The following is a 21529-nucleotide window of genomic DNA, read 5'->3' on the forward strand; positions in this document are numbered from 1 at the left end:
TTCTCTGTTGTGCAGGTTCATGTTAGAGTAATTTAATTCTGCATACTTAAACTCCCCTGATGTTCAGTGGAATAGTATTGACTTCCTGTTCTAAATTGATGTATAGTAATGCTGTGTGTAGTTATGTAGCTACCACATTTAACCATAGAGGTGGCTACATATTAGTGATGGACTACCCATGCTTATAGTTTGTATACTTACTTTAAGAATCCAGATCTGCAATCCTTATGTGAGAAGTCCCTTTTCACACAAATAGTCCCACTAATTGAGTAAGGTTGGCAGGATTTGGTGATAAATTTATGAAGCATTTTGGTTGATTCATGATGAAGGGTTTCATAAAAATTTAAGATCATTTTCTTGGAAACACACAACACTTAGATGGCAGGATCAAGCCCTAAAATGTTTGATGCTTTCTTGCAGGCTTATGTGGTTCCATTGGGCACACCAGTGAAGCTTCATAACAACAAAATAAATTAAAATAGTTAATTTTTATTGGTCCATATTGGTTAAAAATTAATGTGTACAATCAAACCCTAACCCCTTCATGTGATGTTAACTTTATTAACGAAGGCCCTGGTCCTGCGTTTTTCATTCATGTAGGGAACCCTGGGCCCATGTCGAGCCCTACTGATTTCATTGGAATTCCTAGTGGTCATGTGGATCCACCCAAGCAAATATGATTACAGGATCAGGACCAAAGACCATAAAAATAAGACTAAAACTCTGCTCAAGCCTTCTCCCAGGGTTGGCTTCTTCCATGGATTAGGACTGGTTCAGCCCAGATTCTAAATCCTCTCTTTCTTAATATAGGTGGGGTAACAAGTCACCTCCCTCAGTAATTCAGCAGCACCAACTTAACCATTTTCCTAGCAAGACCAATGCCTGCTGACTGGGTGGGGCGTTTCAGGAAAAGACTGCCGGCCTGTTATGTATTTCAATGTAAATTTCTTTTTTTCCTTCCTGTAGTATTTAGGACACAGTTTTAGTTCTTAAATGCCAAATAATTATAAAAAAAGAAATACAATTTTAAATGCTTTAAGTATGATGGAGTAAGACAGGGGTGGCCAACCCGCGGCTCGTGAGCCGCATGCAGCTCTTTGCTCCTCTGAATGCAGCTTGCCAGCGGCACTCGCAGCAGCTCATTGCTCTGAAATTTGACAAGCAGCTGCAGAGGGGAATGTGAAATTGCCAAGCTGCCCCCGAAAATGAGGGATCAGTGCGAATTGTCGGCGGAGGGTAAGGAAAATGTGGCTCTTAGCATTATCAATAGCTATTTTTTGTCTCTTCATCTCTGACTGGTTGGCCACCCCTGGACTAAGAGAATGAATTACTTATGCTACAACCATTCAAAATCATGCTGCATGTAAAAGCCACATATTAGAAGTTTAAAATAATTTTGTGAAATAAAGTGAGCACTATTGATGAATTTAGTTCTATAGAATTCTGTTCTTCTATGTGTCTTCCACAATATTTGCACCTCATTGTGTCATAATGCATTTATAGAGTCCTTAATAGTAGAAAAATTGTATTCTTCAAGTATATATCAGTGTGGATCTCACTGTATGTGTTCATGCGCTGAGTGGGGGTGAGACCAGAGTTTCTATGAATATAGTGTCCGTCGGGGGTCACTCACACACTCTGTGCCTCCTCATGCCCCCGTATGAGGGCATAAAGGGCAACATGGCTGCAATCATCCCTCAGTTCCTTCTTACCAGTCATTGCAAAGAGATGGATCTTGGCAGTGTCTGACCTGGTAATTCTTAGCTGTGGCTAAACTTTCTGAAAGATCCTCTAAATATAATATCTAATGTCTTCAGAAGTCTTCTGATTACCTCAATTTTTTTCAACTGCTCTGGTAATTTAGGCCCATCTGGACTAATGGCTAGATTCCCTCCCCCTCTTTCTCAGCACTCTCTGTGCAGCACTTCTTAACATGGCAGTCGCAAAAACTGATGACTTTAAGACCTGTCCATCCTGCAATGGACTAATTCCCTTAAAAGATGGACAAAATAAGTGAATAAGTGCCTCATCTGTGTAGGAGAGTCACTCGTATTGACAGATGCTCAATGTGCTTGTCATTCTCTCTTGGGATGCATAAGTCACAAGACGTGAGACAAACTCTGTCTTCAGGAACAATCCATGAAGGTCTCCTTGAACCTTGAGTAGATCAGCTCCAGGGTATCCTGCTAGTGGACAAGCCAATGTTATCCAGCATCCCGTCTAGCAGACAAGCTACACTGAATATTAGTGCAGAGAAGATGGAGCTCAGAAAGGGCCAAGTACAGGCACTGAAGCCAATCCCAACATCCCTTGCAGTGAAATGGGCACTAATACCTCCATCATCAATGTCTGACAGCTAAAGGGCCCACTCTGAATGCAGAGACAAAGACTCCAGGTAGAACCACAGTTAGTGTAGGGGAAGTAACCATTCTTTTCTTGCACCACATGATCTATCTTGAAACATTTTCTGTGTGAGGTTTTCTTTCACAGTAAGACTGCGCTGGAATATGACATAATATATAAGAAATACATGAAACATGACAAATAATTAAACAGGCAGCTTTAGAATCCCAAAATTAATCTAAATCCAGTTATTTGTTTTTGTAGTAGCTTATAACTTTACTTATATACTTTTCTGTAACTTTTTCCAGGTGAAAGACCCTTCAAATGTCCCTTTGAAGGCTGTGGAAGGTCATTCACAACATCCAATATTAGAAAAGTACACATCAGGACACATACTGGTGAGAGACCCTATTACTGTACAGAACCAGGATGTGGGAGAGCGTTTGCCAGTGCAACCAATTACAAGAACCATGTGAGAATACATACAGGTACTTGAGTGACATTTTGTTTGAAGAGCAATTCGCTCGTTAGCTGCTGTGATTTTCTCCTTGGTGGAGAGATTATTGCTGCACATTAAAGCTGGGCTAGAAAGTTTCTTATAGTGACGTATCATGTTTTTGTTACTTTTGTTTACCCTTTTCTCTCCTTTGACTGTTGTAAGCAGGTGGCTTTCTCATCCTGCTCTTAACACTCTTATACCTAAGGCCTAATCCAAAGCCAGTTGAAGACAGTGGAAAGACTTCCATTGATTTCAAAGAGTTTTGGATCAAACTTTTAATCTCCTCCTGAGGTTTGCCTTTATTGTTACCTTAAGTAACACTAAAGCACAAATCTCAGCCTGAGGTTGGCTGTTCCGACAATTTTTCTTTTTCTTTTTTCTGGCCCCTCTGTCCCTGCCCCTATTTCCGCTTCCCTTGTGGAAAGAATCAAAACCTTCTGTTCTGGACTTATTAGGATCCACGTTTGGTTGTTAGAATGAATCAGCAAAAATAACTCTGCATCCATGTGTGGGATCCTGTAGCCATGATTTTTATATCCTCCTGTGTTTCATTGTTAACAGGGATGAATAAATCTCCTGGAGTTCAAGATTTTGTATACCTCTCAAACTGTTTTTTTGGTTTGAGTTGTTATATTGATTTTAAGTGAAGAATATCATTTCTATTTAGCCTTAATCATTTTAATATATAAATCCATAAAATTCCTATAGACCTAAAGAGACTGAGTTTTACCAGAGCCAAAGTTATGTTGTAGAAATAACATTTCATCTTTGAGGAGAAATGAAGGTCTTCCTATAAAGTCTCCATGGCAGCTAATGTAAAGTGTTACAGTAGAATTGTCAATAGTGTGCCAAACTGATGGCTTTGCTGGCATCTTCCCAGGAGCTTGGAGGGGCCACATGTTATTTTCTTAGAGTGGAGCCGATTGCAGCTGCCATCATCTTTAGTATGAATGTCTGGCATATGAAAACTAGAAGTTGCAGAATGCATGTTCCATCTTGATCTGAATGGCCTCCTTAGATAGTATGGTAGGTCTAGCCTATCATGGCAGCACCTCGGTATTAAAGAAGAGGACAGCCATGGGTTGCATTGTGGCCACTGCTGCCTGAGAGAAGGAAGCTGGAGAATGCCTGACTGATTGGGTGGTAGTAAAACTGTGTCATTAAATGTCTGTGTAAGTGGTAAGATATTTGTTGTCAGGGTTTTCCTGAGTAAGGTTACAATTTTCTTCATCCCTTTTGTCTTTTCCCCAGGTGAGAAGCCCTATGTCTGCACAGTTCCTGGCTGTGACAAACGTTTCACAGAATATTCCAGTTTATACAAACACCATGTTGTACATACTCATTCCAAACCATATAACTGTAATCACTGTGGGAAAACATACAAGCAGATTTCCACACTTGCTATGCACAAGCGGACAGCACACAACGACACAGAGCCGATCGAAGAAGAGCAGGAAGCTTTCTTTGAGCCACCTCCAGGTTTGTGTTTGGTGTTCCCTGTTACCAGAGTTGCCCGTCACCTTGGGGTATGCTCATTTATTAGGGCTACCTTCCTGGAAGGGTGTGTGTGTGTGTGTGTGTGTGTGTGAGATTCTATTAATGTACTGCTTGTGTTGTTTGTGTGTTCATATGGCTACAAGTCCCCTCCCAATGGAGCTATTCTGCAGGACCTAAGGTTTTCAGAGCTGGGTTCCTCCAGCCCCAGATTCAAATAAATCTCCCACAGATACACACACACATTCCAGATTAACCGAGTGCGTCTGAGCAGACCGGGCTATCAGCATTCTCAGCTGACCCCTTATATGTCCCTGAACTCAGCAGGCTGGATGACACAGTACTTTCAGCAGCCACCCTTATAGGCCCCTTTGCACCGCACCAGAATAGAGCACACTTCTGAGCAGGCTGGGTCAAACAGCACTTTCAGCTGCCACCCTTATATGCCTCTGGACTCTGCAGGCTAGGCAGAGCAGCACTTCTCAGCTGCCTCCCTTCTCACTGTACAATTATTCTAGCAGTAACCTCCTTGATGAGCAAATCCCCATAGGATTTTTGGGCACTCCAGGGATCTTTGTCTTAGGTAAAATAAGCGTTGTTGCAGAGCAAGATAGGGAAGCCAAGAACACAAAGGAGTAAATGCAGTATGGAGAGAGAGAGAGAGAGAGGCAGCCAGGTATATAAAACTTAGATACTAATAGTAATACCATACAAGGAGAGGAAAAACAATCAAACGCTTACAATACTACACAATTACAGCTGGGGTATTGGAGAAAGATTTGATTACAGGTTTGATTACAAAAATAGGAAGTTATACCTGTACTGGGGGGAGAGGGGGGAGAAAGAGAGAATGTGTTGCGGGAAGAAGCGGGTCGGGTCTCACCACTCAGTGCAGCTCAAAGGTTCCCAGGAGATAGGCTGTTCAGCTTAGGGTCTGGAGCGCTTGAGACAGGCAGAGCCCCCAACTCGATCAGTCAGGAAGAGGGGAAGTTCCAGTGGAACTGATGCAGAATTTGGATCCGGGCATCAGAACAGGGGTTTGAACTTGGGTAGGGGTTTTTGTAGACCACCAGGTTTGTTTATGGGTAAACAATGTCTCAAGGAAGTATCCCAGAGTGGTTTTCTTTATGCTGGACAATAGGAGCTGATCATTCCTGGCTATGGGCAGTGTTCCTTGAGGGAGCTCACAATGCAACCAGGCAGATTCAGTGTTTTGCATATCAATAACTAGAATGGTCTGAAAACTGCGGAGATGGATGTGTGCAGGTGTAAGTTCATTTACATCAGGAGCAGAGATTTCCCATCATGCAGTGCATCCCTGCTTTGCCAATCCCAGAGTTCAGTGCAGTCCCTACTTTGGAGCTTGGTTTTCCATTTGCTATGCTAATTCTTGTTCCATCTTGTAGATGAGGCTTCTGTTCTCCATTCAATGTGTTAATTGAGATGCCCCCTTTTTACATCTTTGATGTAGATGAGGCTAGGGGAGTTGTCTTAATCCTATTGTTACCCTTGTTTGGAGAATTTTAGATGCATCCTCCACTGCCTTTTCATTGCTTTTGGTTTCTGGTTCAAGCAGAGGCGGGGGGGGGGGAAGATTCAGGTGAGCCAGAGAGAGTCAGGGTTTTGTGCCCTTGTTCCCCAAGAACACAGAGCTGCCAGGTAACATCCCAGTCTCTGATCTTCCTCCCATAGTAGCAAAACAAAAGATCCATCACACCCACTATGAATATCAGTATTCCTCATAGCCAGGGAAACTTAAGGACGGGTGTGATATTTTCTTATGTAATACTTTGCACTAACAAGCACTTTTTATCTGAGAGTCCTAAATTGCTTTACAAACACTAAGTAAACCTCAAAATACCCTTGTGAGAGCCATAGTAGGTAGATATTGCTATTGCTACTTATAGATGAGTAAACAGGCACTGAGAGAGTAATTGACTTGGTCATAAAGCAATCAGTGGCAGAGCTGAGAATAAAACAAACAGCCTTCCAGTGCTCTAACTGCTAGATCACACCCTCTATGAATATCAGTATTGAAGCAGGCCAAAATGTTTATTTTACATCCTAAAGGATTCTTGTAAGTATATAAAACACCATGTGTGAAAATCTATGCTGTGATCTTAAAGGTGCAGCCAGGGAAAAGTATTTGTACACTATCTTTGCACCCTTCTGATTTTGAGCTACTCCTGAGACCAAAATGGGCTGCCTTAAAGTTACAGAAGCTTTCCCAGGCTGCCCTATGGGTAGTGGGGCTGTTGAGAAGGCCCACAGTGCTGTGCTCTATGGATCTGCCCCCAGCACAGCCCATACAAAATGTCCATTTACTGTTTGCAAACAATTTTTCTGTACGTAGGAGCAATACATAGACAACGTTATTTATGGTACTTTAGATACTAAATCCAGTGAGTGTAAAGAGTCAGACCGACTGGAGTATGAAGAAAATGCATTTTCTTATTAAAGAAAACAAATGTAATTTGTTACATTCTTATTTTAACTGGTGTTGGGGTTGGATATAGGGTACATGTAAATAAGTGATCTATCCTGACTGGAAAAGCGGTTTTACTATTTGTATATGGGAGACTGCAGTGAAACTCCTCTTAAGTAAATTGCCATATTCTGATTGCCACTTACAAAGGAAAGATTAGAATGGAAGATTTCTATTTGCCAAGGATAAACATTTATTAAGATAATATACAGCTGCAACAGTCCTCACACAATGATGTTACTCTACTCCTGTGAGGGTCAGTGTGTTCGTTAATGAATAATTCTTTTAATGGGCTGCCGATTGTGTTTACATCAAACCCTTCATATGCAGAGGTTAATGTTTAATTAAATGAATCACAGTATTGTTTGTCACCCTTTTAAATATTCTCTTGCCTATAAACTAAGTAAATATGCTATAAATACCAAAATGTCTATTTTCTTTTCAATGCACAGAATTTATATGCATTATTCCCCACTGAAAAATTATGCCCCATGGCTAGTGAAACAGTCATTTGGGGTATTTTGATTTGATTTCAATATTAATTTCCATTTTCTTCTCTCTCTCCCTCCCCTCCCCTTTTTACAGCCCAGAATTTAAAACGTTTTAACCAGAAAGTTGTTTTTTTTCTTATTAGCTTTACTCTTATTACTTTTAGTATTTGCAGTATGTAAAATATCCTCCTGCTTTCCTTTTATGAAATAGGTCAAGGTGAAGATGTTCTAAAAGGCTCCCAGATAACCTATGTGACAGGTGTAGAAGAGGACGATGTCGTTTCTGCACAAGTTGCTACAGTTACACAGTCAGGGCTGGGTCAACAAGTAGCACTAATTTCCCAGGATGGGACCCAGCATGTAAGTATTCACCATGGTAAAGAATTTGCTAACAAGAGGACATTCAGAATTAAGGCTGCTGTTTATCTTCAGATATTCCATTATACTTACTTATATTAAGCATAATGTTAGAGTTAGAATTCCTAATTAATTGATATTTGTATGTGTTAGGGACAGGTTTCATAACTGGGTCAGAATAAAAATAAGTTTAGGAATGGGCTTCCTCTGAAATACACAGGTTAGGCCCTGTTTGTTCTGAGATCTGAGTACAATATGAATATGGAGCCATTTTGGCCTTCACAACATCCCCTAGCATTAAGTTCTGTAGGTTGAATGTGCATTGTGTGAAGTACTTCCTTACATCTGTTTTAAACCTGCTGCTTGTTAATTGCACCAGGTGACCCTTAATTCTTGTGTTATGTGAAGGGGTAAAAAATAACACTTCCGTATTCACTTTCTCCATGCCTCTATCATATCCACCCTTAGTCATCTTTTTCCTAAGATGAACATTCCCACTCTTTTTAATCTTTCCTCATATGGAAGCTGTTCCATAGCTCTTATCATTTTTGTTGCCCTTCTCTGCACCTTTCCAATTCTAATATATCTTTTTTGAGATGGGGCAACCAGAGCTACACACAGTATTCAAAGTTTGTGTGTACCATGGATTTATATAGTGGCATTATGATATTTACTGTCTTATTATAAATCCCCTTCCTGATGGTTCCTAACACACTGTTGGTTTTTTTGACTGCCACTGCACGTTGAGCAGATGGTTCAGAGAACTATCTGAAGTGACTCCAAGGTCTCTTTCTTGTGTGGCAACAGCTAATTTAGAACCCATCATTTTTTATGTATAGTTGGGATTACGTTTTCTAGTGTGCATTACTTCACAGTTATCTATGTTATATTTCATCTGCATTTTGTTGCCCAGTGACTGAGTTTTTAGTGAGGTCCCTTTGTAACTCTTCGCAATCAGCTTTGGACTTAACTATCTTGAGTAATTTTGTATCATCTGAAAATGTTGCCACTTCACTGTTCATCCCTTTTTCCAGATCACTTATGAATCTGTTGAACAGCACAGGTGCCAGTACAGATCCTTGAGGGACCCCACTATTTACCTCTCTCCACTGTGAAAACTGACCATTTATTCCTACCCTTTGTTTCCTGTCTTTTAGCCAGTTATTGATCCATGAAAGGATCTTCTGTCTTATCCCATGACTTCTCACAAGCCTTTGGTGAGGGACTTTTATCAAAGGCTTTCTGAAAGTCCAAGTACACTGTATTGACTGGATCACCCTGATGCACATGCTTTTTGACTCCTTGAAACAATTCAAATAGATTGGTGAGGCATGATTTCCCTTTTCAAAAGCCTTGTTGACTCTTTCCCAGCAAATTGTGTTCATCTAAGTGTGTGACAATTCTGTTCTTTACTACAGTTTCAGCCAATGTGCCTGGTACTGAAGGTAGGCTCCCTGGCCTGTAATTTCCAGGATTGCCTCTGTAGTCTTTTTTAAAAATAGATGTTACGTTCGCTACCCACCAGTCATCTGATACAGAGGCTGACTTAAGAGAGAGGTTACATGCCACAGTTATTAATTCTGCAATTTCATATTTGAGTTCCTTCAGAACCTTGGGTGAACACCATCTGGTCCTGGTGACTTATTACTTTTAATTTATCAGTGCCTTCTCTCACAGGCTAGAAGGCCTTAGAAGCTTTGCAGGCTCATTTTGCTCATAACCACTGCCATTGACACACCCCATAATAAGAACTTCTTTGCATATAGCCTAGTGTCTGAGGCTTCCTGAAATTCCCTAATGCCTACTAGGATCTCATAGGTCCAGGCTTTACTCTCCTATGTCTGTCCAGACCTTCTGAATGCAGGGTCTTGCCAGCTCTAGTGCGGCTGTACAGTTCCCAACCCTACTAGGGCAGGCTTCAGTCACTGGCAAGAGAGAAACAAGAAGAGGATTGCACTGACACTACCTCAGCATAAAGATTTCTGCAGAAAGTTTGTTTTCATTTAAGTGGTAAATAAGGAACTTAGTTGAGATGGGACCTCTCACCATAAGGTTCATTTGTTTCATTTCTTGTTTGGGGCCTGCAAAACAGATATATCTGGGAAAATCCTTGCTTTTTATATTTCAGCAAGGCAAGCAATTGATACATCTATTTAGATCTGAAAAATACCTCCCAAATCTGAATCAAAGATGAAATATACAGTTCTGCCTTAAGGGCCCAAAACACAGCAGTAACACTATTGTAATATTTGAAACCATAACTGTAGTGTATTTTTATCCCCTAAAGTGAAGGACTATGGCAGCCTTAATACAGAAATTCTTTTCCCTTGTTCTTTTGTGACTTTTGTTTTTTGATTTATTTTCTGCTTGGTAATGCATGTAAGACTGAAAACATAAAATAAATACTTACATTATTGAGGTTTTTAAGGAAAATTACATTGATGTTTTACCAGCATCTTCCAAGTCAAATCAGAATGCAAGCGTATTTGATACTTCTGCTAAGACAAAACAAATGTCAAATGTTGAGTTCACATCTCCAACACTTTTAGTGAAACTTTTAGTTATGCTGTTCCTTATGCAAGATGCTTCCTTGGACAGTCTGTTATGTCTGCGGTTAATTTGGACATGATCTAATTAAAACAGACCTACTAGACAGTTCTCTGACTGAACGAAAATACGTGCTGCTGTTACCTGTCCATTGTACTTTAGTTTTATTTTTGTAAACATGCATTATGAATTAGGAAATACATGAAAGATGGTGGGATAAAGGATTCCAACCAGTAAAATAGCTGGGATGGTGACACTTTGTCCAAGAAGGCTTGGGAAAGAAAAGTGAAAGTGATTTGGAGGAAATGCAGGAACAAGCTCAGCAGGAAGAGGGGTGATTGTTTCTAGAATCTATAGCCAGTTTAACTTAAATGTGATGACTGGATAAAGTAAATTCTTCAGTGCTATTGAGAACAAACTGCCTTCTTAAAGATAGTTCTGTCTTGTTATTCATTGACAAAGAAATTGTGTTACCAGATGGCAGTTTATTTTACAAACACTTATATTTGTGTTGTCTTTATTTAAACTCTTACTTGGAAACATTTACAAATCTTGGATTGTTGTCTGAAAACACATTGCCATATGACCCAAAGTTAAAACTCATTTAAGGGGTTCAATCAGCAGTTTAAAATAAAACTTGTTTTAATTGAAAAATGATGTTGTGTTTCAGGTCAACATATCTCAAGCTGACATGCAGGCCATTGGAAATACTATCACTATGGTAACACAAGATGGCACCACCATTACAGTCCCTGCCCATGATGCAGTCATTTCTTCTGCGGGAACACATTCTGTTGCAATGGTAACTGCAGAGGGCACTGAAGGACAGCAGGTAAAATGTTTTTCTGCTTGCTTGTATCTCTTTTCCAAAAAAATATTTTTAAATATATACATAAAGACACTTGAAGTATTATCTGCTTCATTCAAAGTTTTCTATAGATGATCATATCATTCCTCTCTTAATAATATGATAGTGTGCTGTTCTGTAGTGTCTTACATGGAAGGATCTCAGAGTGTTTTATATACATTAATTAATTGAACCTCAAAACAACCTGTGATTTAGTGATGACCAGTGATTTAGATATAACCAATTTACAGATGGGTAAAATAAGGCACAGAAAGGTTAAGTGACTTGCCTAAGTCATATTGCAAACCAGTGACAAAGCTGGAAATAGCATCCAGAATTAGTCCTGGCTCTTAGTCTCCTGCAAATTCCATTAAGGGACAGCATTTTCTTAAGCAGAGGAAAAAGTACTTATTTTTTGGCAAATTTTGCTGTACTTGTTTGCCTTTAATCTGCAAAACATTCAATTTTTTTTCCCCAGAAAGATGCATAGGAGTTTAGTTACGAAATTCCCTAATCCCTTTTTTCAGAATAAAAATATATTCAAATGTTGTAAAGAATGATCCACTGTTGTAAGTATTTTAAAGGTGTGCTTGCAAATGAGAATATTTGTTACTTATTATAGAATTGTGAATCTATAAATAAACACAAATTAAGCAAATATATTTAAACCAATGTGCAAATAATATCATCTTGTCTATTTACATTTTGAAACTATAAAGTCATGGAAGCTATTCTGTGATACCCTGTTAGGATGCCAACGGAGAGATTCAAATTTAAATGTGAATTCAGGCTCCTATATCTCAGGACTGAACGAGAGAACATCTGATGACTAGCTCATAGCATCTCTTTTAGTCCTGGCTTCTGCTCTTTGAGGATATTCATCTTTTGAGAGGTCACCACAGATATAAGTCTGAGGAAGAGCACAGCATGGTGGTGGTGTTTTTTAAAAAATGTTGATCTTATTTGTCTGTCTCTTAGATTGCCTTGCTGAATAAAGTTATAATAGTAAATGATCCTAGCTTGGCTCTGAAGTTAACATTCAAATGAGATTATGGAAACAGATTTTATATTTCAGTTAGGTTGGGTTTTTTCTTTTGCCTTGAAGGTTGCTATAGTGGCTCAAGACTTAGCATTCCATAGTGCCTCATCAGAAATGGGACATCAGCAACATGGGCATCACTTAGTGACTACAGAAACCAGGCCTGTTACATTGTTGGCTACATCCAACGGAACACAAATTGCAGTGCAGGTAAGAAAATAATGCATTTTTATTTAGAGTGTGCTCTGTGTCCAAAGGTTTTGGGGCACCTAATGAAATATAACTCACAAGCTTATCTTACAATACTAGCTTGGATGCAGAAATAAGAAACACCATTATTTCCTTTTTTCCAAACATAAAACTAGCAACCATCAAATTGTAAAATTAAAAAAAATACAGAGGCATATTGAGCTATACCTGGAAAAGTGCCATATTTATATATTTTCATGTAGAGAGGGAGAGAATATTCCAGAGGCACAGGCCTTCAGTGAGAAGCCCTGTCATCCATCCTTCAAGATTATACATTGGGATGGTCAGATATTCCAAACTCTGCAGTTTATATTGCCAGGACTAGATAAAGGGATTGAAATGATTCCTCTGGCAGACTGATTCTGTGTTATTTATGGCTTGAAATACCATAGTGAAACCGCTAAGTGAGATCAGTTATTTAGTTAGGTGCAGGATTTGACATTCCCAGAAATGGGCATCTTCTGTTTATCCACATAACAAGCCCTAACTGAGAAAGGACTACTCTTGGGAGTAAAGGATGGTGGGACTGGACCCTAACTCAAGCAAATATGCCATATAGAACAACAGTGTGGCTGTGCAAAGAACATAAAGCAACATTATTGAGGTGCTCAACAGCAAAAGGTATCACAAAGCAGATGATTTAAAAGGAAGAGAAAGTACCTGGAAATTTCCAGATTAAGATAAATATCAGTAAAAATATATTAGTAATTAGTAATGAATGGAAAGAGAATACTGAATGGACAGAATATATTATGTGATATTTACCAGAGTGTATCAGTGGGATGTTTTGGAGATTCACCCAGACCAGTAACAGTCACCACCTGCCTTTAATTCTGGGTGCTTCCATGCTGCGCAGCTTTGGCTCTGAGCCCTGACATCAGCAGCCTACTCGCAGCACAATGGCCTTATCCTGGCATCCACCAGCCTGGTTACTCCTTGCAGGGTGACACCAACATCCCTTCCAGTCCTGAGTCTCTCCAAAATCATTTCCCCTGCACATAGGCGTGCGCAGCACATTTCATTAGGGTGTGCACATATTACCTAAGGAATTTTACCTGCGTCTATATTTTTCGGCTATGGCGACCTGGTGCCCAACGTTTTACCCGCCGCCGGAAAAACTGCTGGCGTCCTTATTTTCGGCAGGTTTCTCAAGCCCTGCATTAGGGTGTGCCTGGGCACACCTGGCACACCTCGTGCACACGCCTATGCCCCTGCGGTGTCCAGTCCCTCTCTCTCGACCCTCACAGAAGTTATTATGGTCATTGCCTCCAAAGAGACAGAAGACACACCAGTCTGGTAGTCTGGCTAAGGACTTTACCCTTCAGTTTAATATATAGCACTGAGATAGTTTATAATAAATAAGAATACATTTATTAACAAAGAACAGATATTTAAATGATAATAAGTAAGAATAGAAGGCACAGATATGGTTACAAGTAAAACAAAACATGCTTTGTAGTAACTAAAACTTATAATCTTTGTTTAAGCAGGTTCCTCACCTATCATCAGTTCTCAGATACTTCAGCCACTTTGGTTGAAGGATCTAACTTTCTCAGATTACAAGAGCTCTGGCCCTTTGTCTACTGTCCTATAATGGATAACAAAATGGCTTTTTCTTCTGCTTATATCTTCCCAAAGTTCATTGACCCTGTTTCAAGAGGCAGAAAGGCTTCCGAGGGATACAGCCACAATTCGCTATCATGATTAAGTGGTCACCTTCCACCAGTTGCTCACCTGGTGACTTGTTTACCTTACATATAAATGCCCTTTTCATTGTCTATGGTCTCACCTTACTTAATTTACATTGGAGAGACAGTCCAGCTGGGCAAAACAAGATTCTTTTGTCGAAGACGGGCTGGGCTCAGACACTGCAGCCAAACACATTTTAGGAACAAATTTCCAGCACCTGTCTATAATTCTTTATACACTGTCTGTACATACATCCTGCAATAATATTAATGACCAGCATGTTACTAATTTTCATATGACATTTTACATGATACCTTTTAGATACAGATTATGAGAAGAGTGAGTTGGGGGCAGTGAGTGTGTCAGGCCTGATAAGAGTTTTATGATATGATGTGTCCTCTGCCAATTGGTATTTGAGGGGCTCCTTGGGTCACAATAAATAACTGTTTCGAAGTGTTTTGACCACTCAAAGCCATACATATTTGATAAAGCTAACAGAGAGATTAAAAGCTTCCAAACTCACTATTAATCTAGAACTGACACACCCATGAGAACTAAATTCTGTGTTCTCAAATGCATACAGCTTTCAAAGAGCTCTTATTACAGGTTCCTTTTTTTTTTTTTTTTTTATATAACCTTGATGTTGTTGGAGGTCTGAGCATGAGAGGACTGGTCATAAGGAAAGAAACAAAAGTTGAATTACAGAGCCTTTCAGCTCTGGGAGATTGGTTCTAATTTAGCCTATATTGGTAGTGATTAAAATTGGATACTATGTGAGGGCATTTTAATAGTTCCTCTGAAATTAGTTATCCGAATAACAAAAAGCAGTAGTGTAATTAGCACTTGGTACCCTCAACAGAGCGTCCAGTTATTGAATGGGCAAGGAAAACAAATGGCCCTTTCACTCACAGAACTTATCACTCTGGCAAGTCAAAATTGAAGTACACTGGCAAGTCAGCCTAGGAAAGCCTGTTTCATGGTTACTAGACTCCCATTTCCAGTAATATTAGTTAGACTCTTCTTGTGAGAACTAGTTTAAATTTAAGGTATAACAAAAAAAAATCCCAACAAGGAATAAAATAATAGGATTTGCACGTCTAAATTCCCACATACCATGTTGAAAATGTACTCTATACAGTATGTCTATCATATGCTGTAAATTAGTTTTGAAAAATTACTCTTAAATACTTAATGGAGAATAATAGTACTATGAGCTCCTAAATTTTGTTTGTTTTTCTATTTCTAATACTGGGAAGGCGTGCAGAAAGTAGGATTAACTGAACACTTTCATACTTGAATAAGTATTATTTCTTTCTGCTCAGAAACTTAAAACAATGCCTACGCTTACTGATTTCCTTGACTGCTTATCAAGAACATTAAAGTGAATAAATAGCAACATAGTCCATCAGATATTCCAGACTGCCAGTATTTGGGATACAGTGAAAATCATTCTGAATGCCATGTTTACTGGATGGAATAAATATTCTGAATCTGCAGTATTCAGAAGTTAATTAAAATGCAGGAGTGTATACATTTGTTAGCTCGCACGAAGTAACACACTGACCATGCGCTGTTAGAGAAGAAGAAAATGTTTAACATTATGAGGCAAAAGTATCAGGTTTGCAAGCTTCTAATAGTATTTATTTACTGGCCTTTTTACAGGCAAATCCATTTATTTTTTCTTTTATATCAGGTTCTTTTTGAACATTTTACTTTCACTATATTTCATAGCCTTTATCAGTAATACATAATTTCAGATAGTCTTTAGATGCAGGGGAAAATCTATATTAATAAAAATTTCAAATATATATCAAAATAGCAGATATATAAAATTCTGTATTTACCACTTAAGAATTCCTCCACCATCCCTCTATACTGATAAATGTGTTCCATTGATTTCTAAATATTAATGAGACCAGTAGAATGATACACGTCCAGGGAGAAATCCTGGTCCTGTTGGACTCAATGGCAAACCTCTCTCTGATTGCAGTAGGGCCAGAATTTCACTTCCAATGACTATAAAATGACATTTATTTGGACTCTGGAACTATCCTGCCAGATCTAGTTATCTGTTATGTAGTTTGTTTTGTCTGTTCACTTTGTCTTCCCCCTCTCAACTTGGTAATGGCTAATGGCAGGTTAAATTTAAAGATGACTTTTTCAGCACTGAGTTCACTGCATGTATGTGATACAGAATACTTTGAGAACCATTTCCAACAACAAAAAATCAGCATTTGATGGAATGGCTTCTAACAATGATACAGGTATACTGAAGGTCTTGTAGCTGCTGCCAAAAGCATCTTCTTTCTTTAAACTGCAGTAGTGTTGAGCACTGTCATCCCTACTTTCCAACTCTTTGGTTCCATCAACTAGAATTATGACACTTTTATTTTAAAAAAAAATTATTTGCTGCTTTTCCCAAAGTGTTGTTTATATGCAGAAAACTTAAAAGAAAAGTGGTATCATAAATTTTGGCTTGTGAGTATTAATAGGTCATCATTTAGCACCTGCCTGGCATGCTGAAAACGTTATCTTAGCAGTTTCTTTTTATATCTGCCAAATTAAAAGATTATCTCTAATGCATGCGGTGAAATTTGTTTGCACTGCACCAGTGCTTTGAAGAAAGGCCATTCAGCAAAAACTGATTAGATAACTGCTAGTACATATTATTCAGAAAAGAGGTGACAATACTGGCTGCAGAAAGGAGTATTGACTGGTGTAGTTTTTTATTTTTCCCCTTTCTATCATAAGAAAACAATTATCTATCTTTTATGCAACGTTTTTGATCAATTTATGTTTTTCACATACCATTGTTTCAGCTTGGAGAGCAGCAGTCTTTGGAAGAAGCCATTAGAATAGCTTCCAGAATACAACAGGGTGAAACACCAGGGGTTGATGATTAACTTCTAACACTGCTACAAGAACAATAGAAAGAATATTTTATTTTCAATCAACAAAGGTCCATGCCAGTTGCAATCCATAAAAACTTTGAAGTTTTCCCACTAATTGACACTGCGTACACATTTTATGCAAGAGTGAAGAACATTTTACCTGTGTGTAACTTCTGTGTACATGACCCATGGAATAGACCAGCACCACCTTCTCAATCCATCGTATGTCCAGAAATGTGAAATTAGGATTACATAGTAAATTTCCTTGTTATCCTTTTGTCAGATTTCAATCCAGTCTACAAAAAAGCAAAAGCTGATGTAGAAGTATTGGAATGAATTTTTAACATAATGTGCAAAATAATGAAGGCATTATTGAAGATTTCAAATGTTTAAAACATTATAGCAAAATCATCATTTCAGGAACCCTTACAGGTAATAAAGAAAATAAAGACTTTTAAATTGTTTCCCATTGTTTTCCTCTTGAATTTTGAGCCTACGGTAAATCTTTACATTTTGATTTGCGTTTCATACAGATTTGAAGATTCTTCTTAATAAAATTCCCAGCCCATCTCATTCATTGTAAATATAGACTGTTAATGCTGGAAGTGCTAAGTATATTATCTTAAAAATGGATTATGTACAAAAGAGAAACTTTGGTTGTTCAATATTAAAGGAAGTAAATCTAATTATTCTGTTTCTTTACATATTTTACTTAATCTTAAAATGTTATCTTCAAATTATGATGCAATAAAGGATAACAAATTTATATTATCTAGATAGGATGATACTGTGGTGTGAAGTACTGTTTTACTTTTTAACAAGACTGAAATGCAAATTATTTATTTACTGCTTTGTATAAATTGTTCCAAAGTTGGTTTATCATAAACTTTATTCTGTGGCAGACTAATGTTAACCAGCAGCTACCATAGTGTATTGAACATTTAGTATACATTTTTAATTTAAAAAAAATTTGAGACACTACAAGAATGATTATGATGGCAGGGTTAGCTAACACATTCTACCAAAAATGTAAACTCTGACCAAAATAAAACATTTTCAAATTTTAAAATGTTTGTTATAATACAGAGACAAGTATTAATGGTCTGATTTTTCAAAGGTGCTGAGCACTGCTTCTCCTATTGATTTATATGGGATTTATGGATGCTTAGAACTTCAGAAAATCAGGCCAGAAGTCACTAGAAATAGGTTTAAATCCTGGCATTGTAAGTACAACACTATTTATCATACACCATTCTGAAAAATAAAGAGGATTCATTGTAGTTGAATCTGGAGAGAGATAGTAAAAGGAACCTTTAAATTTTGTATACAGTAAAAAGTGCCTTTAATTTGGTCTGGTTAGTAGACTTGCTAAGGAGAAGAACCTTTGTCTTAAGACAAAATTAGTGCTAGTTTTAGATGAATATTCTCTTCTAAGAACCGGTCATATAAGGTTCTGAATGCCCTCAACTTCTCTCATAAAGGAAGTCAGCACTTGCACGATAAAGCTGTAAAAAATAGTCAGTCCCTAGTAAGTATTGTGACAAAAAAGTTACATAAAAATCTTGTGCCTCACTATTCACTATGGAATTTGACCTCAAAGAACCCAGGTGCAAATAGTCAAATTAGCGATTATTTAGTGTTGGTGTTATTCTGGGTTACTGGTTCTAAACTGGTTGTATCTTTTCAGGTTGCTCATACAAATGACCAAAAACAATCGTAATGAACAAGTACAGTAATATGGAGAAATTTGGGAATACAGTACAAGAATATTCTCCGTGAGCTAGCATATTTTTGAGATTAGGGAAAAAATCTCTAAAGTGCCTGAGTCCCATTGACTTTTAATGGGATTTAGGCACCCATGTTACTTAGCTGCTTTTGAAAAATTTATCCCCAGTCTTCCCTCAGTGTGCTGTGTATCTCCTACTATCCCACAGAAGTAAATATGATCTGGCATGGAGTGATAAAGCAGCCTGCCAAATATCCTAGTTTTTCACAAGCATTTAAAAATGGTTCAGTATACGGAATAAACTGGAGATGGAAAGACGAGGCTGCCTATACAAGTTAGAGAGGGAAGGAGAAATGGTGTTTAAATACAATTTACATATGGGACCTGAATGGGAATCAAGTGTGCAGATGTAATGAGATGATATTCAGTTCCTAGTGAAGAGACAGATAAATGTTCTTTTAATTGCTGCTTCTACTCTTAACAGCCAGAAGAATGGTTTTGGTAAACTGTCTTTTCTAGGAGAAAGAATAAGATGTTGGAAGTGGAAGATTCTTTGGTACTGGTATTGGTCAGGTTAGATAGGGTATTGGGTTGCTGGAGGAGGGATAAGGAAAAAGAAAATCAGTAGGAGGGAGTGGGAATTGCATCTGAAGCAGTGAGAAGCAATGAGACGTGTGAGTGAGGAAGTCAGCAGACTGGGGAGGTAGGAGTGGCGTTTGAAAATTGGGCAGTTGAGAGTAGGAGTATCTTGCTCTGCCCCTTATGTCTCATTCCGTTCACTTGGAGATCCCTTCCTCCTAATGAAGTGAACTCTTGAGTACCATCTAGGAGAGGGAGACAGTTTGTGAACAGCCAGAGGCCAGCTTTTTGGGAGCTGAGCAATGCTCTGTGGCTCCGGGATACTCTGAATCCCACGGAGGCCACAGTGGCTGCTGCAGCCCTTAACTGCTTTTGTAAAAATGTGGGGAAAGAAAGGGCTGGGGATTGACTGAAAAAAAAGGAAATGGTTCACCCTGGAAGGTAGTTGTTGTGCCTCATTCCCCAACTGCATTGGAGGGAGGGGTTCTTTGATTTAATGCCCCTGTGTTCTTTAATGGCTGACTCCTCTGATTTGGAAACCCATAAGGGATGTGAAACAGCATTTAAAGTTCCTCGGGGGCTACTTGTCCGACAACATGGAAGAATCTATACCTTGTCCACAGGCACATTCCACTAATGATGCCCATGGGCCAGAGACTGATGCCTTTTGGCAGTGAGTGTTGAGGCACTGAGCGTGCCCAGTGCTTCCCCAACCACATCTTCAAAGACACAGGTGGGGTGGAGTGGGTCAAACTTCATCACGACCCCCAATTACTACATGACCCTGGGGGGGGGGGGGGGCAAAGCCTGAGCCCAAGCCCCATCCCCATCAAACTGAGGGGGGGACGGGACGCGGCTGAAGCCTTGAGGGCCTGTAACCTGAGCCCCACCACCCAGGGCTGAAGCCAAAGCCTGAGCCCGCAGCCTTGGGCTGAATCCCTCAGGCTTTGACTTCCACCCTGGGTGGTGAGGCTCGGACTTCGACTTCAGCCCTAGGACCCAGCAAGTCTAACACCCTAGAGACCCCTCCCCTTAAAATGGAGTCATGACCCACTTTGTCCTGACCCATAGTTTGCCATAGGTGGATCACTATGTAGCCACTGGTAAGGAGAGGTGAGGTTCTTCCTTAGAGTCTGGCAGCTTCAACAGCCATGGAGCTCACTCATGCTAGCTCTGGGATTTGGCCTGTAGGTTACAGAGGTTATCCTATTTCAGCCAGATAATACATTGTTCTTGATGCAGGAGAGCTCTGTGATAGAATTGTACTCCAGTTGCTCCAGTATGGTTAGACTTCGCCCCAGTGTGTCAGTGGGTGACAAGACTGAAATATTTTATAAAATCCTAAAGCTATTTAAAAAAATACAAATCTGAAATATTTCATTGGTAGTTGGGAAGAGACGAGAATTGTTATTTACCTGGTTAGGGAATGGAAATAGTTATCAGACAAAAGGTAAGTAAGTGGTGGGTTGTAACTGACCCGTATGTCTGGTTCAGATACTACTTGTCAATTGTTAGGAGCATTTTAAAAAAATGTACTCCATTTGCTTCTTCACCGTCTTGGAAAAATGTATAAAATAAATTCATAAACTAAATGCAGTTAGATAATTATTTACATTGGGTTTACAAATGTGTAAAACCTGATGTCCAAGTTAGCACAAATAATAATGAAGTACAGTAATTTTTTGTAACGTGGTATAATCTCTAAAGGCAGATCTGCAGATGGTGTAAATTGCATAGCTCCATTGATTTCAATGGAGATATGCCAGTTTATGGCAGTTGAGGATCTGCCTTTAGATTTTAAGTTGAAATTTCCAATACTGTGTATGTTTGTTTAGATGAAGCTGTTCGCAGGTTGATTTATATAGTGATTTAAGATTTAAAATATAGTTGTCCGCAAATTTAAAATATGGTTGCCAGAAAATGATTTGCAAAATGTTGACAAATTTTACATTTCCTGCAGTTCCACATGTTTAAAGGTGGTGGTAAATGTTACAGAAGTCAATGGGTAGTAACCCCTGCAATGTGACAAGGATATAATCTTTTGTAACTCTGCCCCATGTCATAAAACAGGAGCCAGAAATAAAGAGCAGTATCTTACCAGAACTCTGATGTGTCACACCTTTTATTACAGTAAATTACATTGCACTTAAGCAATACAAACAAGCATTTCCTCTTGTGTCTTGATTTAAGAATTTATATAAGGCATTGCCCCCAGCTGTGACATTGCTTCTTGTTCTTGATTCTGCCAGCAGAGATCACTTTTTCAAAGGGAAGGGAGCATCTGACATTAATG

The 21529-nt window shown here is 38.9% G+C and overlaps 1 protein-coding gene across 2 annotated transcripts in view; it reads left to right on the plus strand.

Moving 5' to 3' along the window:
• Nucleotides 1-18134, plus strand: part of ZNF143 (zinc finger protein 143) — a 68326-nt gene extending 50192 nt beyond the window's left edge. The window contains exons 11-16 of one of the 2 annotated variants that reach the window (XM_067540769.1): nt 2652-2831; nt 4094-4321; nt 7524-7672; nt 10887-11048; nt 12169-12312; nt 16860-18134. In XM_067540769.1, the coding sequence (XP_067396870.1) occupies nt 2652-2831; nt 4094-4321; nt 7524-7672; nt 10887-11048; nt 12169-12312; nt 16860-16943 (947 nt within the window). In that variant the 3' untranslated portion in view covers nt 16944-18134. Of the gene's footprint in view, nt 1-2651; nt 2832-4093; nt 4322-7523; nt 7673-10886; nt 11049-12142; nt 12313-16859 lie in introns of those variants that run through there. The other variant, XM_067540770.1, reaches the window with a different exon arrangement.
• The last annotated feature ends 3395 nt before the right edge of the window (nt 18135-21529 follow it).

The sequence above is a fragment of the Emydura macquarii genome, unplaced genomic scaffold, assembly GCF_026122565.2.
Source record: "Emydura macquarii macquarii isolate MOO-44397 ecotype Brisbane River unplaced genomic scaffold, CSIRO-AGI_Emac_v2 contig_587, whole genome shotgun sequence".
Taxonomy (NCBI): domain Eukaryota; kingdom Metazoa; phylum Chordata; order Testudines; family Chelidae; genus Emydura; species Emydura macquarii.